This window comes from Esox lucius, chromosome 25, assembly GCF_011004845.1.
Source record: "Esox lucius isolate fEsoLuc1 chromosome 25, fEsoLuc1.pri, whole genome shotgun sequence".
In the NCBI taxonomy this organism is placed as follows: domain Eukaryota; kingdom Metazoa; phylum Chordata; class Actinopteri; order Esociformes; family Esocidae; genus Esox; species Esox lucius.
The window spans coordinates 20,574,551-20,591,443 of NC_047593.1; the positions used below are offsets into that span (position 1 = coordinate 20,574,551).

Sequence of the window (16,893 nt, forward strand, 5' to 3'; positions counted from 1 at the left end):
AAGCGTCTTGAATTGTGTTGAATGAGTTTTAAATGTTTTTATTGTTTACAAAATACAACTGATCAGATTGAAGGTTGGAGGATCTCTGGTATCTCCTCCCCTCTGACTGGCTCTTCTTGTCATCTCTACAGCATCTTCTTGCGTTTGCGTGTCTCTGAGAAGGCTTCGTATTTAACCAGGGGAAGTTCCAGAGAGGCCAGTCTGTGTTGGGCCACTTGCTCGGTGTCAGCAGACTTCCCTCGGCCCGGCTTGTTCAGAGTCAGGCCCATCAACTTGGCCAAGTCTAGCATCCTGCACACACACACACGATCTGTAAAGGCTTTTGCTTTTGTTTCTTAAATGACTAAGAGGCTAAGTGTATCAATGGGTGCGGTGGGGGTGGGGTAATAACCTTTTCTCTGTGATGCCCAGGTCTCGGTGCAGCAGTGTGAGGTCAGAGGTCATATGTCCCATGTGTAGCAGCAAGACCAGGCAATGTGCCGCTACCTTCATCTTCATCGACGTAGACATTATGTTCTGTACCCTGCGCGCGCACACACACGCACAATTTAAAACACATTTAAAGAATAACAGGAAAGGCTCATTAAACACGTTTTCTGGCTGCTAGGAACAGAAGCGTATCAGGAGGGTCAGAATAACCCAGGGGTCTGTCAGACCCGGGGGTCAGGGTCCAATCTGAGATGGCTACCTGCCGTTGTTGAAGGTCTCCACAGTAAAGGTCTTCAACAGCTTGGTCTGGATGATACGAGGACATCCCTCCTCCCGGCCAACTGTGAAACGACAGGTTATTACCACACTACATAGCATGACATTGGAAGTGGACTGACAAACAGTGTGTGTGTGTGTTTGTGTGTCTACAGCATGACAGATGTTTAGCCTGGCGCTTCAATGGTCATAGTTGGTGATGGTAATGGGCCGAAATCTGACCAACCACAACACACGTCTCAAGCGCCTGGTGTAAATCTGACCAATCACAACACACGTCACAAGCGCCTGGTGTAAATCTGACCAACCCCAACACACGTCACAAGCGCCTGGTGTAAATCTGACCAACCACAACACACGTCACAAGCGCCTGGTGTAAATCTGACCAACCACGACACACAGCCTGTCACTTACATTTGCGGTTGACGTGTTTCTGCTGTGCCAGTTTAAGCAGCAGGTGGAGGTAGAAGGCACAGCAGGCCTGCTTCGCTCTCTCCACGCCGTCTCTGGGCAGGGTCTCCAAATGATGAACCACACTCAGACACCTGCAACCACAGCAGTATGTATGTCAACAACAACAACAACAGAAGCAGCATGTCAACAACAACAGCATGTCAACAACATCAGTAAGGGGGGGGGGGGCAGCCGTACCCTCTCTCGTCCCTCATCTTCTGGATCTCCTCCAGGGTCAGGGCAGCCATCTTGGATCCAGCAGCATCCAGGGAGTCGTACTCCATCGGAGACAAGACTGATGCTCAGGTAAAGACAGACACCGTGGGTCTCAGGGATCGCACGCACGCTCGCACACACACGCACGCGCGCACACACGCACGCGCGCACACGCGCACACACGCGCGCACACACGCACACGCGCACAGGCAAAGGATACTGTTGTCAAACAGGTAGACTTGTTGAGGTGTGTCAGCGTTGGGATTGCAGGGGGGGAGGTACTGACTCGTGTCCGATTGGGTCTCTGTCTGGGCCACCTCCTGCTGCAGAGCTGAGAGACAGAGAGGTTCACTGGGTTTCCTGTGTGTTTCCTCTGCTTGTGAGGTGTGTTGTTGACCAGATGTCTCCACGAAAACAGCAAACCTGACAAATCAGTCCCCACAATGTGACCCCCTAAAACGTCCTGTCCAGTTTGGGGGTTGGGTTTAGGGAAACCATTGGAAATATGCTTAGAATTGGGGTCCAACTATACAGTTTAAGCACAATTTTTCGTAAGGTAGGGCAAGGCAACAAGGATTTTCAGGCCTCCACAAGGATGTGTGTTTGTTACCTTCCAGTCCCTTGTCCTCTATGATGGAGCGGGCTGCCCTGGCCACAGCCACCTGCAGGGTATCACTGCCCACCTGGTTCAGCCGGCGGGAACTCAGGGCTCTCTTCTGCTTGTTCGTCCCAAACGCCTCGATCAGGGAGTCCACCTGGGTAACGGACATTCATCATCATCGCTGATTAGTCAAAGGCAGGGGTTTGTCAGGAGGAGAGACAGATAAGAAGAAGGTGTGACAGACAGACAGACCTTGTCCCTGTATGACAGAGATGTGTTCTGAGACTCCTCCTCTGTCGTCTCTCCTGAAAACACACCACATCAGTTTGGTAAGACTACTGACATCACGCCAGTTAAATAAATCAGAGTACTGACCACATCACATCACTGATGTAGCTTGATGACTGACATCACAGACACAGTTTGAAAAATATTTTACAAAATTATTATGTACCTGGGATGACCGGCTGCATATTGAACAGCTGAGCACTGTGGACCTCCATCCTGAGGGTCTGTTTATTCAGAACGCCCACGTAATACCTAGACAATAAGACATGACCATAACACCCGGACATTAAGACCCGCGACCATAACACCCGGACATTAAGACCCACGACCATAACACCTGGACATTAAGACCCTCGACCATAACACCCGGACATTAAGATCCGCGACCATAACACCCGGACATTAAGATCCGCGACCATAACACCCGGACATTAAGACCCGTGACAATAACACCCGGACATTAAGACCCGTGACAATAACACCCGGACATTAAGACCCTCGACCATAACACCCGGACATTAAGACCCTCGACCATAACACCCGGACATTAAGACCCTCGACCATAACACCCAGACATTAAGACCCTCGACCATAACACCTGGACATTAAGACCCTCGACCATAACACCTGGACATTAAGACCCTCGACCATAACACCTGGACATTAAGACCCTCGACCATAACACCTGGACATTAAGACCCTCAACCATAACACCTGGACATTAAGACCCTCGACCATAACACCCGGACATTAAGACCCGCGACCATAACACCCAGACATTAACACGAAACAATAACACCCAGACATTAAAACAACATACACATCTGCTAGTGTCAATCTGTCGGCCAATATAACGAGGCAGCCACCCCCTGCCGTTTCAGTAATACCTCTAAGTGCGGTGAAATGCCACTAAAAGATTCTGAAACAAACTGAGCCAATGACTGTCAACTGTTTTTTTAACTACAAAACTATACTTACTTGCAGAGGTTGTTGCATTTTAAAGATCCTGTTCCGAAGTTATTCCCGACATACGAGAGTCTGTCTGATTCTGCAACCTGAGGGAGAGAGACGAGGAGAAAAAAGACAGTTTGAGAAATTTTCAGTTTGGTCTAAATCAGTTTTTCTCAACTCCAAACCAGGGGAGCAGTATTGCTGGTTTTGTATTCTTCCAGGTAGTTACTTAAATTCACCTGGTGTCCAAGGCCTGAATCAGTCCCTGACTAAAGGACTAGAAGGATAACCAGACATGCCTCTAGTACCAAGGCCTGGAGAGAAGCTTTGTCCAGAAAGTGTTGAGTCTCACCAACATGCGCCGGTGCTTCTTCCTTGGGTTGGTCACATCGATGTTCTTATGGATGGTGAACTCCAGGGGATCCGTGTTCTTCGGGTTGCCATTGGAGAACTGAACTGTTGAGGAGGACCACAGACAGGATGGGGGAGGACCACAGACAGGACGGGGGAGGACCACAGACTTTACCCTTCAGTAGGTGTGGTCTAATGTAGGGCACTACTTACACACTGTTCATTGGGTACACCCCTGTCCCAGTATCTCAGAAACGGTAACCCTCCAGAGATTTTCACGTAAGATGGTGGAAGAAACAAAACACATCTAACCGCGGTGACCAGATGTGTGTACATAATAAAACTGGCTCCTGAATTTATATCGACGTACAAGTGATGATCAGGAGTTGGCACAACGGACAAGAGCGACTGCTAAAATAACAAGGTTCGGAAGCATTGCGCCACCATTTGGTCAAAGAAGGTGAACTACAAGCTGTCGGGAACATTGCTGATGCCAGGCTAGTTCAACCAAATGTTATTTTACAATTGCTTCAAACTAAATACTTTTTAACAACAATTAACATCCCCAAACTGTAGAACCAGACTTTAAGCTAAAGTGTCGAACTAGTTTAGCTGTCTACCTGACGAAAGCTTGTTGTAGCGTCCTAAACTGAGAGCACCCACGTGAGTTACGGAAAACGTTGGAATTCAGTGATGTCGGTGCTTAGAGAAGCTAAAATCGCTACCGAATAAGTAAACGCATATTTATAATAAATAGTATGTAGTAACGTAAAAAGGATACGTACCAATAATGGCTTTATCATCTTCTCTCTCCTTTTTGCAGCTAACCAATGTGCAGGTTGCGTCCATGTTTGGCGTCATAGACCTTAAACAGTCCGAGAAATAGTTGCGCTCAAACTACAGCGACGTCCTATGGCTAGGAGTGGCACTGTAAATGGATTACAGCAAACTGGCGATATCTACTCGGATCTACTAGCATGAAACGTTGTTTAATAACTTTCAAAGGATGTATACGGGTTCACGTATCACACCTTAGAAGTCCTATCCTGACAACGAGTGTGTGAGTTTGGACACATGGAGTGTGAGTTGGAGTGTCACAACATGGGTGCCACAGTGTACAATCCAGTATGAAAAAAATACTCTCATCAAATATGGTATATTTCGGAAAGTATATTATTTTATTACTAAATTCAGTCTGAACATATTCCCCGTGCCTAAGACTCCTTTCAAAAACAAATGAAAATAGAATTCGGTTTCTAGGGATGTAGCAACATTAGCGGACTTTGAACAGAAGGAATTATTGCTTTAATGGTTAATTAAAGAAGCTACACTTGGTTGTGTTTATAGTTAGTCAGTTTAATTAAGCCCATTTTAAGCTATTTTTCTCATCAGAATATTTGTTATGAGAAATTACTTGATTCTGATTTGTTGTTACCGCCTCAGAGCGAGTCAGTCCTGTGATACAATGTGTACAACAGTTTGATCATGACATCATCATTCAAATCAAGCTTTATTTACAAAGTTTTCCAAATGGAATCCCATCACATCTATTTATCCAGAACGCATAGTATCGACAATTTCGTTACTTAAATTTTTCAGCTATAAGCCATTTGTAATTTGTCCTGAATGCTAGATAGCACGGAAATAAGTATGATTTTTAACATGTGCCCCCACTTTTAAAGTACAGTCCTGATAAACACACTCTAATCATGACAAACACATTTACCTCAAGAGCATATAAAGTCCACAAAGCTGAATTTTCCACCATTTAATTTTCTTTTATTAATTCCTCATAAACCTTTAGCCCTACTGACTTGAGAATTTATATTTGGGCCCATGATGAATGTGTAACAATAGGGTAATCAAAGCTATGCAATGCCTTCCAAAATGGTAAAAAAAAAAAAAAGGCTCATCAATGCAAAAAAAAAATATGCAGGCCAAAATTGAAATGCTTCTAAGTTTGTATTTAAAAGTAATGTGGCCTTGAAGCCGATCAGTGATGTTGACAATAATGTTACGGTAACCTCGGTATAATATGGGGAAACTGAATATGAATCCTTACCATGCAGTGCCAGCCTTTTGCTAATGCTAATTGATTGTATTTACTTGTGAACCGTTCATCATACATTCATGGTTTCATATTTCATGTCTTGGAAATATTAATGAGCAAGTGTGATGACCAGTGATCAGTAATTTAAGTTTGTAGCTGGACCAGAGTTGATTGTAAATGTGGATGCTGGCCAAAAAGGTTGTCAGTGGGGGAAAAAAGTGAGCAGGTTTTTGTTAATTGGCTATTTGTGGTTGGAGCTGTACATGTGGGTGGAGTCATACATGTGGGTGGAGTCATACATGTGGGTGGAGTCATACATGTGGGTGGAGTCATACATGTGGGTGGAGTCATACATTTTGGAAACAGGTTCATCGCTGCACTGCAGATATATTTCCAAACTGTCTGTCATATTTTGTCCTGTGGCAGTTATTCACATGTCTCAGTAGATGATCCTTACGAATGAATGTTTTACCGCAAAATGAACAGCCATGTGGTTTGTCTCTTGTGTGAGTCAGTTTATGGGCAGTGAGGTTCCCCTTTACATTGAAGCTTTTCCCACAGATACCACAGCAAAAGGGTTTCTCGCCTGTGTGAGTCCGTATGTGCATGGTTAGGTTCTCCTTGCGATTGAAGCTTTTCCCACAGTCACTACAGCGAAACGGTTTCTCTCCTGTGTGAGTCAGTTTATGCTGCTTTAGGATCTGCGAGTGATTGAAGCTTTTCCCACATTCACTGCAGCTAAATGGTTTTTCTCCTGTGTGAATCCTCATGTGCCTGGACAGAACCCCTTTGCATTTGAAGGTCTTGCCACAGAAAGGGCAGGAGCAGAGTTTCTGTATGTGACAGAGTTGGACATGGGCCTTCAGTTTACAGGTGGATTTGAACTGCTGCTTGCAGAAGCTACATTCACTGACTCTAAACCTGGAGAGAGTCACATGCCTCTGCAGGTCAGAGGTCAGAGCGAACGACTCACCACAGTCACGGCAGCAGTGGGTTTTGAAAGGCGAGGTACTGGGTTGGGTATAGTGTTCCCCCATTGGGGGGTTGGGGTGCCAGGGGGTGCTGTAGAGTCCTTCTAGGCCCACGGTTACTGCTGAGCTCTGGGTGGTGGCGTCATTCTGACGATCTGGAGGAGGGTCACCGGAGATGTCCGACCCACTGAGGTGGACCACAGCGTCAAAATGTTTGAGATCCACCGGTTTAGAGTCCCTCTCTCTGTCCTCCACATTCTGGCTTTGAGCAAATGTCATGGACCCAAAAGGGTTCTCGTGATCAAAGTCACTTTTCACACAGGAAGGAGTGACTTTAAACTGTAGAACATCTGCCTCCAGGCCTTGAAGCTGCTCTTCCTGCTGGCTGGTCCAGAGTTCCTGCTGTTCCTCTTTAATCTGTGGGTGTTCTGGGTTCTCCAGCTCCAGACTGGGGCTCCACTCCTGCTCATAGTTCTGCTGCTCCACTGGAACAACTTCCAAAACAGCAGGAGAGAGTTCCAGGGGTTCTGATTGGATGGAAAAGAGCCGAGGTTAGCTACGATTACCTGCCAAATGAATGACACCCTTGATGAAAAGGAGCTGAATAGACTGACAATAACAAAAATAACTTGTGGTATACCACTGCTATAAGCAAACCAGAGTTCAGAGTTCAAACCTCACAGGCTGGTTGGTTAGTAGGAGTCGATAGGAGGCCAACTGCAAGAAACGTCTGACCTCTGTGATTGCCAACAAGGGTTTTGCCACCAAGTACTAAGTCATGTTTTGCAGAGGGGCCAAATACTTGTTTCAACTCATTAAAACGTAAATCAATTTATAACATTTTTGACATGTGTTTTTCTGGATTTTTGTTGTTGTTATTCTGTCTCCCACTGTTGAAATAAACCTACCATTACAATTATAGACTGATCGTTTCTTTGTCAGTGGGCAAACGTACAAAATCAGCAGGGGATCAGATATTTTTTCCCCTCGCTGTATATAGTGGCTTCAGGCTGGTTAATAACGTCTAACACTACAGCAGAGCAGAAACATCAGGGAATGGAATCGATAAGATAAGCCCATACTGTATCTTCCTGAGACGATATTGTAAATAGTAGTATATCTAATCACAGATATCTGATCAGTGGTTTGCAAACCGCTTTGGCAACATTGGTCGCATGTATTTAGTCAATTCCATGGCTGAACTTGTCAACTAATCAAGTCCTTGAATTGGTGTATCAGGTGAGTTGGTGCTTAGTTAGAACAATATGGCTAAACGTCTGGGGTCCATAAAGAGAGGTTTCAGAATCATTCAGACTAAAAATCTGTAAATTGCAATCGCTGTTAACGAGGTTTGTCTATATACAGTTGTATTAACTGTGCTGATACCAAATGTCATGCATTTACACAAAACAACTTGTTTTACGGCGCTTTTTGTTATTGAACTGTATAGCTGCAGTACATGGAGATGGGGTAATACTGTATACTCCGGTTGCGAAACACAGGTCTAGACAGAGCTGGCAGGCGTCAACAAACGGTATATTGATTAACTTTAACTGAGCAGAACTATAGCTATATATTTGTAGAACTACAGACCAACCTATTCTACATAGGTCTGGTATCTCCGGTGTGATGAGAAGTTGTTTCCGTAGGCGATCGTTCTCCTTCTGGTACTCCACAACCGTCTTTTCAACTGCACCGAAAATCTCTAAAGCAGCTGCAGTCAAACGATCATTCAGAAATACACGCAACGTCTGTAATTTCGACATTTTTAGCCGACTGTGGGTCTTTACTCCACGAAAACACGGTTGAAAATGAATGCTAAGTCGTACACACGGAGCTCCACGCAAAAACTACAGCCTACAAAATGGCCGGTCGTTTTTTTCATTACACCTTTCGCTGCGTGCGGGAAAAGGGAAGCCCTGACTGAGTTGACGATGACGGGAGCGTTCAAGTGCTGGAACTATAGGAACATTAGAAATGGTAATAATCTAACGAATATTATAAAAATGAACAGTCGCTAATATCAACGTTTCAAACATCATAAGAACGCTGCATTGGACGACATTCTCTTATTAATTACTAGTCGGGTGGATTTCTTTCCCCCAGACCTAGGTGGTAATGTCCACTCTCCACTTGGTTACTAACGCATCAGTAAGTGATGAAACGTCAGGCATTTAACAAGATTAGCGCCATCTACAGTGTCTGGTAGAAAAGGGTAGCCCACCTGTCGAGCAACAATGCATCACGCATAAAATTGGTCGTAAATTAATAAACAAAATATTTTGTACATTTAATTATTTAAAATAAATCACCATATATCGTAAATAAAAGTATTTTGAAAATGCACGATAGCAAACCACCTCCTCAAAATACATGACAAAATTATTTTTGCCCTTCATGTTTTTTTAGGGTGGTTGCTCTGGCAACCGGCAACCATGATTATGCACACACCGAACCGTGCAAATCTAGCCCCCGCCCCCTGAGCGGACACTCATTTCATATTTTTTTAAATGTATGTTATTTGCATTTACATTGCAAGCTGTCCAGTCACAGTACAAGTATTGGGCCGGTTCTTGTCGTTTAACGAAGTCGTACAACGTTCTGGATCCCTAATATGAAGTGTGTGTTGTGAACATAGTATCTAGCTAGTTAGCTAACGTTAGCTGTTCATGAAGACCGCCTAACCCTCGGTAGCTCTGGCCTTGGCTTGCACTGTCTGGTTTGCGGTTGTGGACTTGATGAACATCTCTTGTCCACCCTGAACCGGGCCGGGGTAACACGGATAAGGTAGGCTACCGGTAGATAACATCGTCAATCAATTTGTCTTTTTGTTTATTTGTGTTGTTGTCATCCCTGCAGCGTTCCCTAAGCTAAGGTCTTTCAAGGGGAATCTTGACAGCTGTGTTGACGTGCTAGCTAGCGTTTAGCTAGTTAGCTTGCCAACAATGTTCTTAGCCAGTTACCAAACAATAATAGCCATTGTGACTTAACTGTTGAGCGAAAACATTGTCTCATTATTTACCAGACATATATAGGCAACTTACTACCGAAGCAGTAATATGTAGGTATTAAACCAACACGTTTGTTGTCTGTCTTAAAAATATGTCGGCCACACATGGGGGTCATGCTAGTTCAACATCACCTGCTGTGTGTTTTGTGCTTTTATAAATAGTTAACCTGCCAGTATGATGACGTTAGCTAATAAAAAATCCAGCTGTTAGAATGCTAGGTAGCCATAACGATATTATTTTGTCAATGGGGTTACGTGACTGCTATTTCTTTTTTAATTTAACCTTTATATAACCAGGAAATGCATACTAAGAGTAGAAGTCTCTTTCAAGTGTCTCCTGGCCAAGATAAATAGTAGCAAGTCATATTTCAGCAATACAGACAACATAAAACAAACTATAAGTACTCTTAAAAAATAACACAGAAATCACAGTCATAAGCACAGCAAATGAAATGCATAAATACTGGTCTGCCCCGATTGTCTAAGCGTGGCAGGCAAGCTTCCATTTCACAATAAGAATGTGAAATTCCCAGTAAATGGCATCTAGTGGCATGTTCACATGGGCGTTGTGTATCGTCCTTCAGTCCTTCTGTATAAATGTGAGTTATGGACGGTGATGGATTTGATAACCTGGTTCCAGGTAATGGACTTCCCAGGTCACTTCGACCACGTCTTCCAGCAGCTGAACTACCAGCGCGTGCATGGCCAGCTGTGTGACTGCGTCATCGTGGTGGGGAGCCGACACTTCAAGGCCCACCGCTCGGTGCTGGCGGCCTGTAGCACCCACTTTAGAGCCCTCTTCACCGTCGCCCAGGGAGACGCCAGCATGAACATGATCCAGCTGGACAGCGAGGTGAGGCGGGGGAGGAAGATGATGCCGGCGAAGGGTGTATGACAGGGGTGGCGTGGGGTGTGTCTACGGTAGTGTTGAGATCCACAAGGCGGGCAGTTTTAGAAAAACATTGTACGCTAAAATGATGACGTGACCGAGGACTGCGTAGAACACTGTTAACGTGGCAGACAAAGTGTTTGTAGTGCTGGCGGGGTCCATATTCACCGTCCTCACCGTCTACGCCCGTGTACCTGCAGGTGGTGACGGCGGAGGCGTTTGCCGCCCTGGTGGACATGATGTACACCTCCACCCTGATGCTCGGGGAGAGCAACGTGATGGATGTCCTGCTGGCCGCCTCGCACCTCCACCTGAACACGGTGGTCAAGGCCTGCAAGCACTACCTGACCACGCGCACCCTGCCCATGTCTCCCCAGGCCGAACTCCGGGCCCCGCCGCAGCATGCCGACGGCCAGAGACACCGGCGGCAGCAGCCGGCCCCCGGGAGAGCCGCCAGCGCCGACACGCCGGGTAACGCTAACCCAGGGGCTGGCGGGAAACTGGCGGCCGACGCTAACCTGGCGGCTGACACGGCTAACTCCAGGTTCCAGCGGTCGTTCCTGCTCCAGCAGCTCGGCCTGAGCCTGGTGAGCTCCGCCCTGGGTGGGGGGGCGGAAGACGGAGGCGTCAGCGGGAGTCTCGGCGGCGTGGTGGAGCAGAGAGCCTCTTTCCCCATCCGGCGCTTCCACAAGAGGAAGCCCGCTCTCGGCCTATCAGAGGACCGGCCGAGGCAGAGGCCCCGCCCCTCTGGCCCCGCGGACAGTGAGGAAGGTGGTCTGCTTTCCCCTGACTCGCACAAGACGGGGGAGGAGTCCAGAATGGATGCAGCAATTGCCAACCTGGTAGGGGGCGTGTCTCATGATGACTCACAGATGCCTAGCCAGTCAGACGGCGGCGTCTGCGAAGGGGAGGAGCGAGGGATGGAGGAGGGTGTGGAGAAGGAGGATTACCTGGATGGAGACGGGGTGGAGGTGAAGATGAAGGAGGGAACGGAGGAGGAAGAGGAAGAGGAGGAGGGCCGGGAGCAGCAGGGACAGGTATTGGAAGAGCCTCTGCATCCCAAACTGCACTACGTTGCCCAGGGCAACATGACACGTTGAAGGGGTGTCATTCATCCTGGTCACAGTCAGTCCAGTGATCAGTCTGTTGAGGATCAGTCAGTCCAGTGATCAGTCTGTTGAGGATCAGTCAGTCCAGTGATCAGTCTGTTGAGGATCAGTCAGTCCAGTGATCAGTCTGTTGAGGATCAGTCAGTCCAGTGATCAGTCTGTTGAGGATCAGTCAGTCCAGTGATCAGTCTGTTGAGGATCAGTCAACTAACAGGGGGCTCCCTCTCCTTTTCCATTTCATTCTTCCTTCCTCCTCTTCTCCCCTCTACTCCTCTCCATCTCGTCCAGGTGGTGGTGAAGTGTGAGCCTCTCAGCTCCCCAGAACCAGCTGATGACCTCACGATCCAGGGCGGTGACCAGCTGGGACCGGGGGAAGGAGGAGCAGGGGGGGAGGAGAAGGTGGAGCTGAGCCCACAGGGCAGCGACCGTAGCCTGTCCTCCTCCGACCAGCAGGTCCTCCAGCCCAGCTCCCAGCTGCTGATCCCCGGTCTGGGTGGTGGTGGTGGGGGAGGGGGTTTTGGGTGCAGCAGTGGCCTGGACGGGAAGAGCTTCAGTATCTCGAGCTTCCTCAGTGCCAAGGTTTTCGGGGGAGGGGGCGCAGGGTCGGGGGTGGGCACCGGGGACGACGACCTCCCCAACACGACGACCAGCGAGACGATGGCTGCAGCGCATCACTTCCTGCTGAGCCCGGAACACCCCGGAACCGGTAACTCGGCCACCTCCTCTTCAGCGCTCCGCCCCGGGTCGGCCAACCACCTGCACCTGATGGGCGGCGACGGGCTCGGTGGGTTCTCCTCGGACTCCTTGTTCCTGCGGCCCCTGCACGACGGCCTTGGAAGCCCCAGGGGTGGAGGCGGAGGGTTCCCCGACCCATTCTCTCTGGACTTCCAGCGGTCCAGCCTGGGCCTGCATTCTCTGGCCCGGGCCACTACGGAGGGCTCCCTGGGCTTCCCTGGGTTCCGGCACATCGCGCCTAAAATGTCCGCCGGCGTGGGGAAAGGAGGAGGAGCGGGGTCGGTCCTCCAAGACGCCATGTCTTCCTCCAGCCTCGGGGGCGGGGGGCCCCTGCTACTGAACGGGTCCGGCGGGTACGAGTCGGGGCCCGCCTCGTCGTCCTCCCATCGACCCCAGCTGACCCGAGCCTCCGCGGACGTCCTGTCCAAATGCAAGAAGGCCCTGTCAGAACACAACGTCCTGGTGGTGGAGGGGGCCCGCAAGTACGCCTGCAGGATCTGCTGCAAGACCTTCCTGACCCTGACCGACTGTAAGAAGCACATCCGGGTCCACACGGGGGAGAAGCCCTACGCCTGCCTCAAGTGCGGCAAGCGCTTCAGCCAGTCCTCCCACCTGTACAAGCACTCCAAGACCACCTGTCTGCGCTGGCAGAACAGCAACATGCCCAACGCCTTGCTGTAGGGGGCAGGCCAAGACCCAGGAAGCAACGGTGTGTCTTGTTGTTTTGCCGCTCAGTAGACAGATGTGCAGCTCGGCTTCCCGGGTCGGCCGTTGTCCGGATGTTAAACCTTGGTTTTGTCTGTGTGCCATACGGGCCGGTGCTTTGTTATCCACATCACTGGGCACGTTTTAAATGTTTCTTCAAAACCCAAAAGAAAAGCTAAACGACCCATCTGCTACCAGAGTACTAAAGAATTGCCATAGTGGATGGAAGCTGAATGCTAACAAGCTCAAACGCATAAGTCAGTCGTTGTGTGGGTTGACCTGATACGATAGGTTTTCAGGAGTTTAAAAAAAAAAACCTTGGGAAGTACATTATTCTGAGTAGGGACAGCTGAAAGGATGAGGTTTGCGATGATAAGGGTTGCCATTAGACAGATTATTTCGTTCTGATCTTTGTGAAAAGGTGGGTGGGTGCTGAGCTACATTAATTTCGAAAACACCCCACCTGAGTTCATAGTTTTTCTCTCCAAAAAACTCAGTTGGAGGATCATATAGTCATGGGGTGTTAAAGTAAAAGCCAAAATATAAATATCCACACTCTGCACCTAGAAAGTCCTTCGTGTCAGTCTCAGCTGTGCTGCATCTAAAGACTCTGTCAGAAACCAATGCTGTTAGCCAAATCAACAGTGTTGCGCATATTCATTTGAGGCCCTAGTGGTAGTCCCCAAATCCTGGTGCCATGTACTACCACCTGAGCCCAACAGAAACGCTGAACGATTTAGGTTGACTGCTTTCCTTTTGGAACTTTGTTCCTGTCTGAACCATATTCAGAACATTTCTGAAACAGGATAGCAACTTTAGAACATATCTAAAGCTATAACTACAGCTTCCTGCTCATTCCATGCTTTATTATGGGAATCTTACAACCAGGGTATCTGTTCAAACTTTCTGGAAAGACAGGGAATGTTTTTGAAAGTAACAGGAATTTTGCAACCTGCAACCCACAGCTTGGCTTAATGGGCAGCCTGGGCTTTAGTCTGTTTGTGCCTTCTAACTTCCTCCTTTCACTTGCTCGTCTGCTCAGATGGTATTTAGTTCCGCTGTAGTTCAGCACACAAACGGGGACCACAACTGATTCCGGGTCGGAACCACCTTTGCCTTCAGAACATCCTGTCAGGGGATTAATTCTGTAAGGTGTCTGAAACTTTCCACAGGGATGTATGTCCATGCTGACGGGAAGTCTTCGCATCGTGATTGGTCCAAGCTGGCCACTGAGTGTTTGGGCTGTCAACATTTGGGCTGTTCCTTGAAACAAACTAGACCGCGATTAGATCATCTCTAGCCAATCAATGTCAAAGCCTATGTTGCATTTCCCAGATGTAGTTATCCCTGCGTATACTGGCTCAACCAATCAGTTTCTAGGACCGATAAGACGGACACTATCACTTTCTACGACCAATCAGAAAGCTTATGTTGTTTTTGCAGTCCTCAGATCTTGTCTCCTTGGCTGGGAGTTTGAGTTGACTTGGCCATTTTTGGCCCTCTTGGTCTCCGTGACTAATGAATGTCTGAGACCAGACGGGACCTTTCATGGCCCTTACTTTGGTCAATGTCAAAGGGGCATTTTGTTTTTTAGTTTATTTATGAAGTTGCCTTTTGAGTTGGGCATTTCAAATGCAACAGTGTTACCAACTGTGGGAGAGTGGGACTCAGTCATTCGTCTTTGGGATGAGATGGCGTGATGTGAGTCAAAGCTCTGGTTCACACCAAGACACGAGAGCGGTTAGCACCTCGTCCAGATTTGCCTTTGTCCCGTTCACGATGACTTCTGCCCCGTACGGACGCCTGCTTCTGATTGGCTCAGAGCAGGCGTCTAGCGATTCAACAAGACGAAATGCTAAGCGTTAGGCCCTAGACACCACAGCCTGTAGTGAGGGAGTGAGTTAGCGCATTGGGGAGGAGGCGCCCTGCACCCTCAGTGGTGTCTGTCTCTAACCAGAGTCTTTAGGGCTGAAGTGGCACCAATCCTCTCCTCACTCAACCAGACAGTGGATTTGTAAATATTGCCCATTTATGAGGCAGTCAATTCAGAGATTAAACCAAATTCCAGGTTTTCTGATTGAAACGCATTGAAGACAATTGGAACAGTTTGGAGTTGGCTCTAACCCAGGTGGCTTGTACCTTTTTTTTATACGTTGGGAATTAAAACGAGTGTCTACCTAGATCCAGAAGTTGTTAGGTATCAGGCAAGAACAGCTTTGGGGCCCAGTTTACTATAACATTGTTGTTCTTGGTTGTTAGATGTTGTGGAACAGTTTGGTACAGTATCTGTGCTTTCTAAACGTCTTTTTTATACCTCGATCTTATACCGAAACCGTAACATAGTCTTTAGACAAGACCTTATTTATTTTATTTTTTAACCTAACCAAAAAAAAGATGAATAACTGCTGATAAGAATGTTGGACTGTGTGATTCTGTGTTTCCATGTCGATGCAGTTCCGTTCTGAGCTCAGTTCTTCTATGAGCCCGTTGGGCCAAAATGCAGGATGTTGAATATTGTACTAATTCTAGACATTTGGTTACATGCTGTTATTTAAATATGCCCCGTATTAATGGGGTGCTAACAAGGCTGCCATGTGTTGAATTGTCTTTTATCATAATACAGATACCTTCCTGACCCAAGTCTTTAAACGACTCCACTTGTAGTTCATTGATGTGGTGAACTAATGAGTCAAGCAAGCAAGTTTATTTATATAGGACAGTTCATATGTAGACGCAATTGAGTGTGCTTTACAAAGAAAAAGATAAAAATACAATAGAATAAAAACATTAAGTAGAAACAAAGCTCTTGTGAGTTACTGATGACAGTGTCTGAAATGACGTTGGCGGCTCTGTTTAGACCAATGAGATGGGGTGCAGTACTGACCCGGTCTTTCCTGGGCTAGGGCACTTCTTTGGATCAGACTGCCCTGATCAAGACTAGGGTGACATTAGACACTCGCCAAGGTTTTACTGTAGTGTGTCATCACTTCTGCCCCGGCAGATTCTTTGAGCGGACCTTCTGATTAATCCTCCATTCCGCTGTGGAAACTCACCTCAACCCAATAACTTGGAGCTGATAATGAGCTTTGTCTAATGCATTTATCACTGAAGTATTACTAGTTTTGTAGTGAAGCCTTTTTCAATCAAGCAGAATCCATGGGTACCCTGAGGGACAGTAGGACCCCTGTGTAAGAGATCCAGAATTGCTTCCATCTCTCACTGTGACCAAATCCCAGTTTCCATGGTGCTGTCCTCTGTGGCTGTAGTCTAACTGAATCTTGTTTTTATTGTGTTAAAGGCTTTTCAAAAATGTGAATCTTTTTAAAGTGCACTGTAAAGTGATATTCATATAACAGAAGCCTGTGTGTAAATGTACCAGAAGGCCTACACAGAACAACCATTCAGATTATGTAATATATACTTATGAAGAAAAAGCTATTGCCTTATTCCTCTCTTGCTGGCATAGAAAGCCAGGCCCCCTAACCTCTCACCCATAACCCCTAACCCCTCACCAACAGTGATGGATTTGCAGTTACTGTTGACTTTCTACATGTATAATCCAGTTTCGACATTGTTCAGGTACCATCTAGTGGCTGGTTCCTGTCTAGTGCACTACTCCTGCCCCACAGCCCCTGACCCACAGCCCCTGACCCACAGCCCCTGCCCCACAGCCCCTGCCCCACAGCCCCTGACCCTCAGCCCCTGACCCTCAGCCCCTGACCCTCAGCCCCTGCCCCACAGCCCCTGCCCCACAGCCCCTGCCCCTCAGCCCCTGCCCCTCAGCCCCTGCCCCACAGCCCCTGACCCACAGCCCCTGACCCTCAGCCCCTGACCCACAGCCCCTGACCCACAGACCCTG

General features: G+C 47.6%; 3 protein-coding genes across 4 annotated transcripts; 1 reads left to right on the plus strand and 2 right to left on the minus strand.

Moving 5' to 3' along the window:
- Positions 1-22: 22 nt before the first annotated feature.
- Positions 23-4,607, minus strand: polr1e (RNA polymerase I subunit E). The gene is made up of 12 exons (XM_013140566.3): positions 4,351-4,607; positions 3,567-3,670; positions 3,242-3,318; positions 2,430-2,515; positions 2,228-2,280; positions 1,985-2,129; positions 1,595-1,705; positions 1,357-1,453; positions 1,120-1,250; positions 689-770; positions 392-523; positions 23-291 (listed from the first exon to the last, which is right to left on the minus strand). The coding sequence occupies exons 1-12, from the start codon at positions 4,424-4,426 to the stop codon at positions 126-128; spliced, it is 1,260 nt and encodes a 419-aa protein (XP_012996020.1). The 5' UTR covers positions 4,427-4,607; the 3' UTR covers positions 23-125.
- Positions 4,608-5,056: 449 nt separating this feature from the next.
- LOC105009652 (zinc finger protein 250-like) lies at positions 5,057-8,716 on the minus strand. Of its 2 annotated transcripts, XM_034291025.1 has the most exons (3): positions 8,184-8,716; positions 5,971-7,113; positions 5,057-5,898 (listed from the first exon to the last, which is right to left on the minus strand). In XM_034291025.1, the coding sequence occupies exons 1-2, from the start codon at positions 8,350-8,352 to the stop codon at positions 5,984-5,986; spliced, it is 1,299 nt and encodes a 432-aa protein (XP_034146916.1). In that variant the 5' UTR covers positions 8,353-8,716; the 3' UTR covers positions 5,057-5,898; positions 5,971-5,983. The 2 variants fall into 2 exon arrangements, with proteins under 2 accessions (XP_034146916.1, XP_010867380.2); XM_010869078.4 differs by having other exon boundaries at positions 5,057-7,113.
- Positions 8,717-8,913: 197 nt separating this feature from the next.
- LOC105009650 (zinc finger and BTB domain-containing protein 5) lies at positions 8,914-16,707 on the plus strand. The gene is made up of 4 exons (XM_010869077.5): positions 8,914-9,373; positions 10,237-10,449; positions 10,686-11,522; positions 11,883-16,707. Exons 2-4 carry the CDS (start codon positions 10,240-10,242, stop codon positions 13,008-13,010), a joined length of 2,175 nt encoding a protein of 724 aa, XP_010867379.2. The 5' UTR covers positions 8,914-9,373; positions 10,237-10,239; the 3' UTR covers positions 13,011-16,707.
- The last annotated feature ends 186 nt before the right edge of the window (positions 16,708-16,893 follow it).

Bases quoted from the DNA above. Each gene is read 5' to 3' on its own strand.
- polr1e (XM_013140566.3), bottom strand. From the start codon at position 4,426: ATGACGCCAAACATGGACGCAACCTGCACATTGGTTAGCTGCAAAAAG. The intron at 3,671-4,350 runs GTACGTATCCTT...CCTCCTCAACAG, and splicing joins AGATGATAAAGCCATTATTG to TTCAGTTCTCCAATGGCAAC. The intron at 1,251-1,356 runs GTACGGCTGCCC...CTGTGGTTGCAG, and splicing joins AAGATGAGGGACGAGAGAGG to GTGTCTGAGTGTGGTTCATC.
- LOC105009652 (XM_034291025.1), bottom strand. From the start codon at position 8,352: ATGTCGAAATTACAGACGTTGCGTGTATTTCTGAATGATCGTTTGACT. The intron at 7,114-8,183 runs GTTGGTCTGTAG...CCATCCAATCAG, and splicing joins ACCAGACCTATGTAGAATAG to AACCCCTGGAACTCTCTCCT.
- LOC105009650 (XM_010869077.5), top strand. From the start codon at position 10,240: ATGGACTTCCCAGGTCACTTCGACCACGTCTTCCAGCAGCTGAACTAC. The intron at 10,450-10,685 runs GTGAGGCGGGGG...GTGTACCTGCAG, and splicing joins TGATCCAGCTGGACAGCGAG to GTGGTGACGGCGGAGGCGTT. The intron at 11,523-11,882 runs GTATTGGAAGAG...CATCTCGTCCAG, and splicing joins GCCGGGAGCAGCAGGGACAG to GTGGTGGTGAAGTGTGAGCC.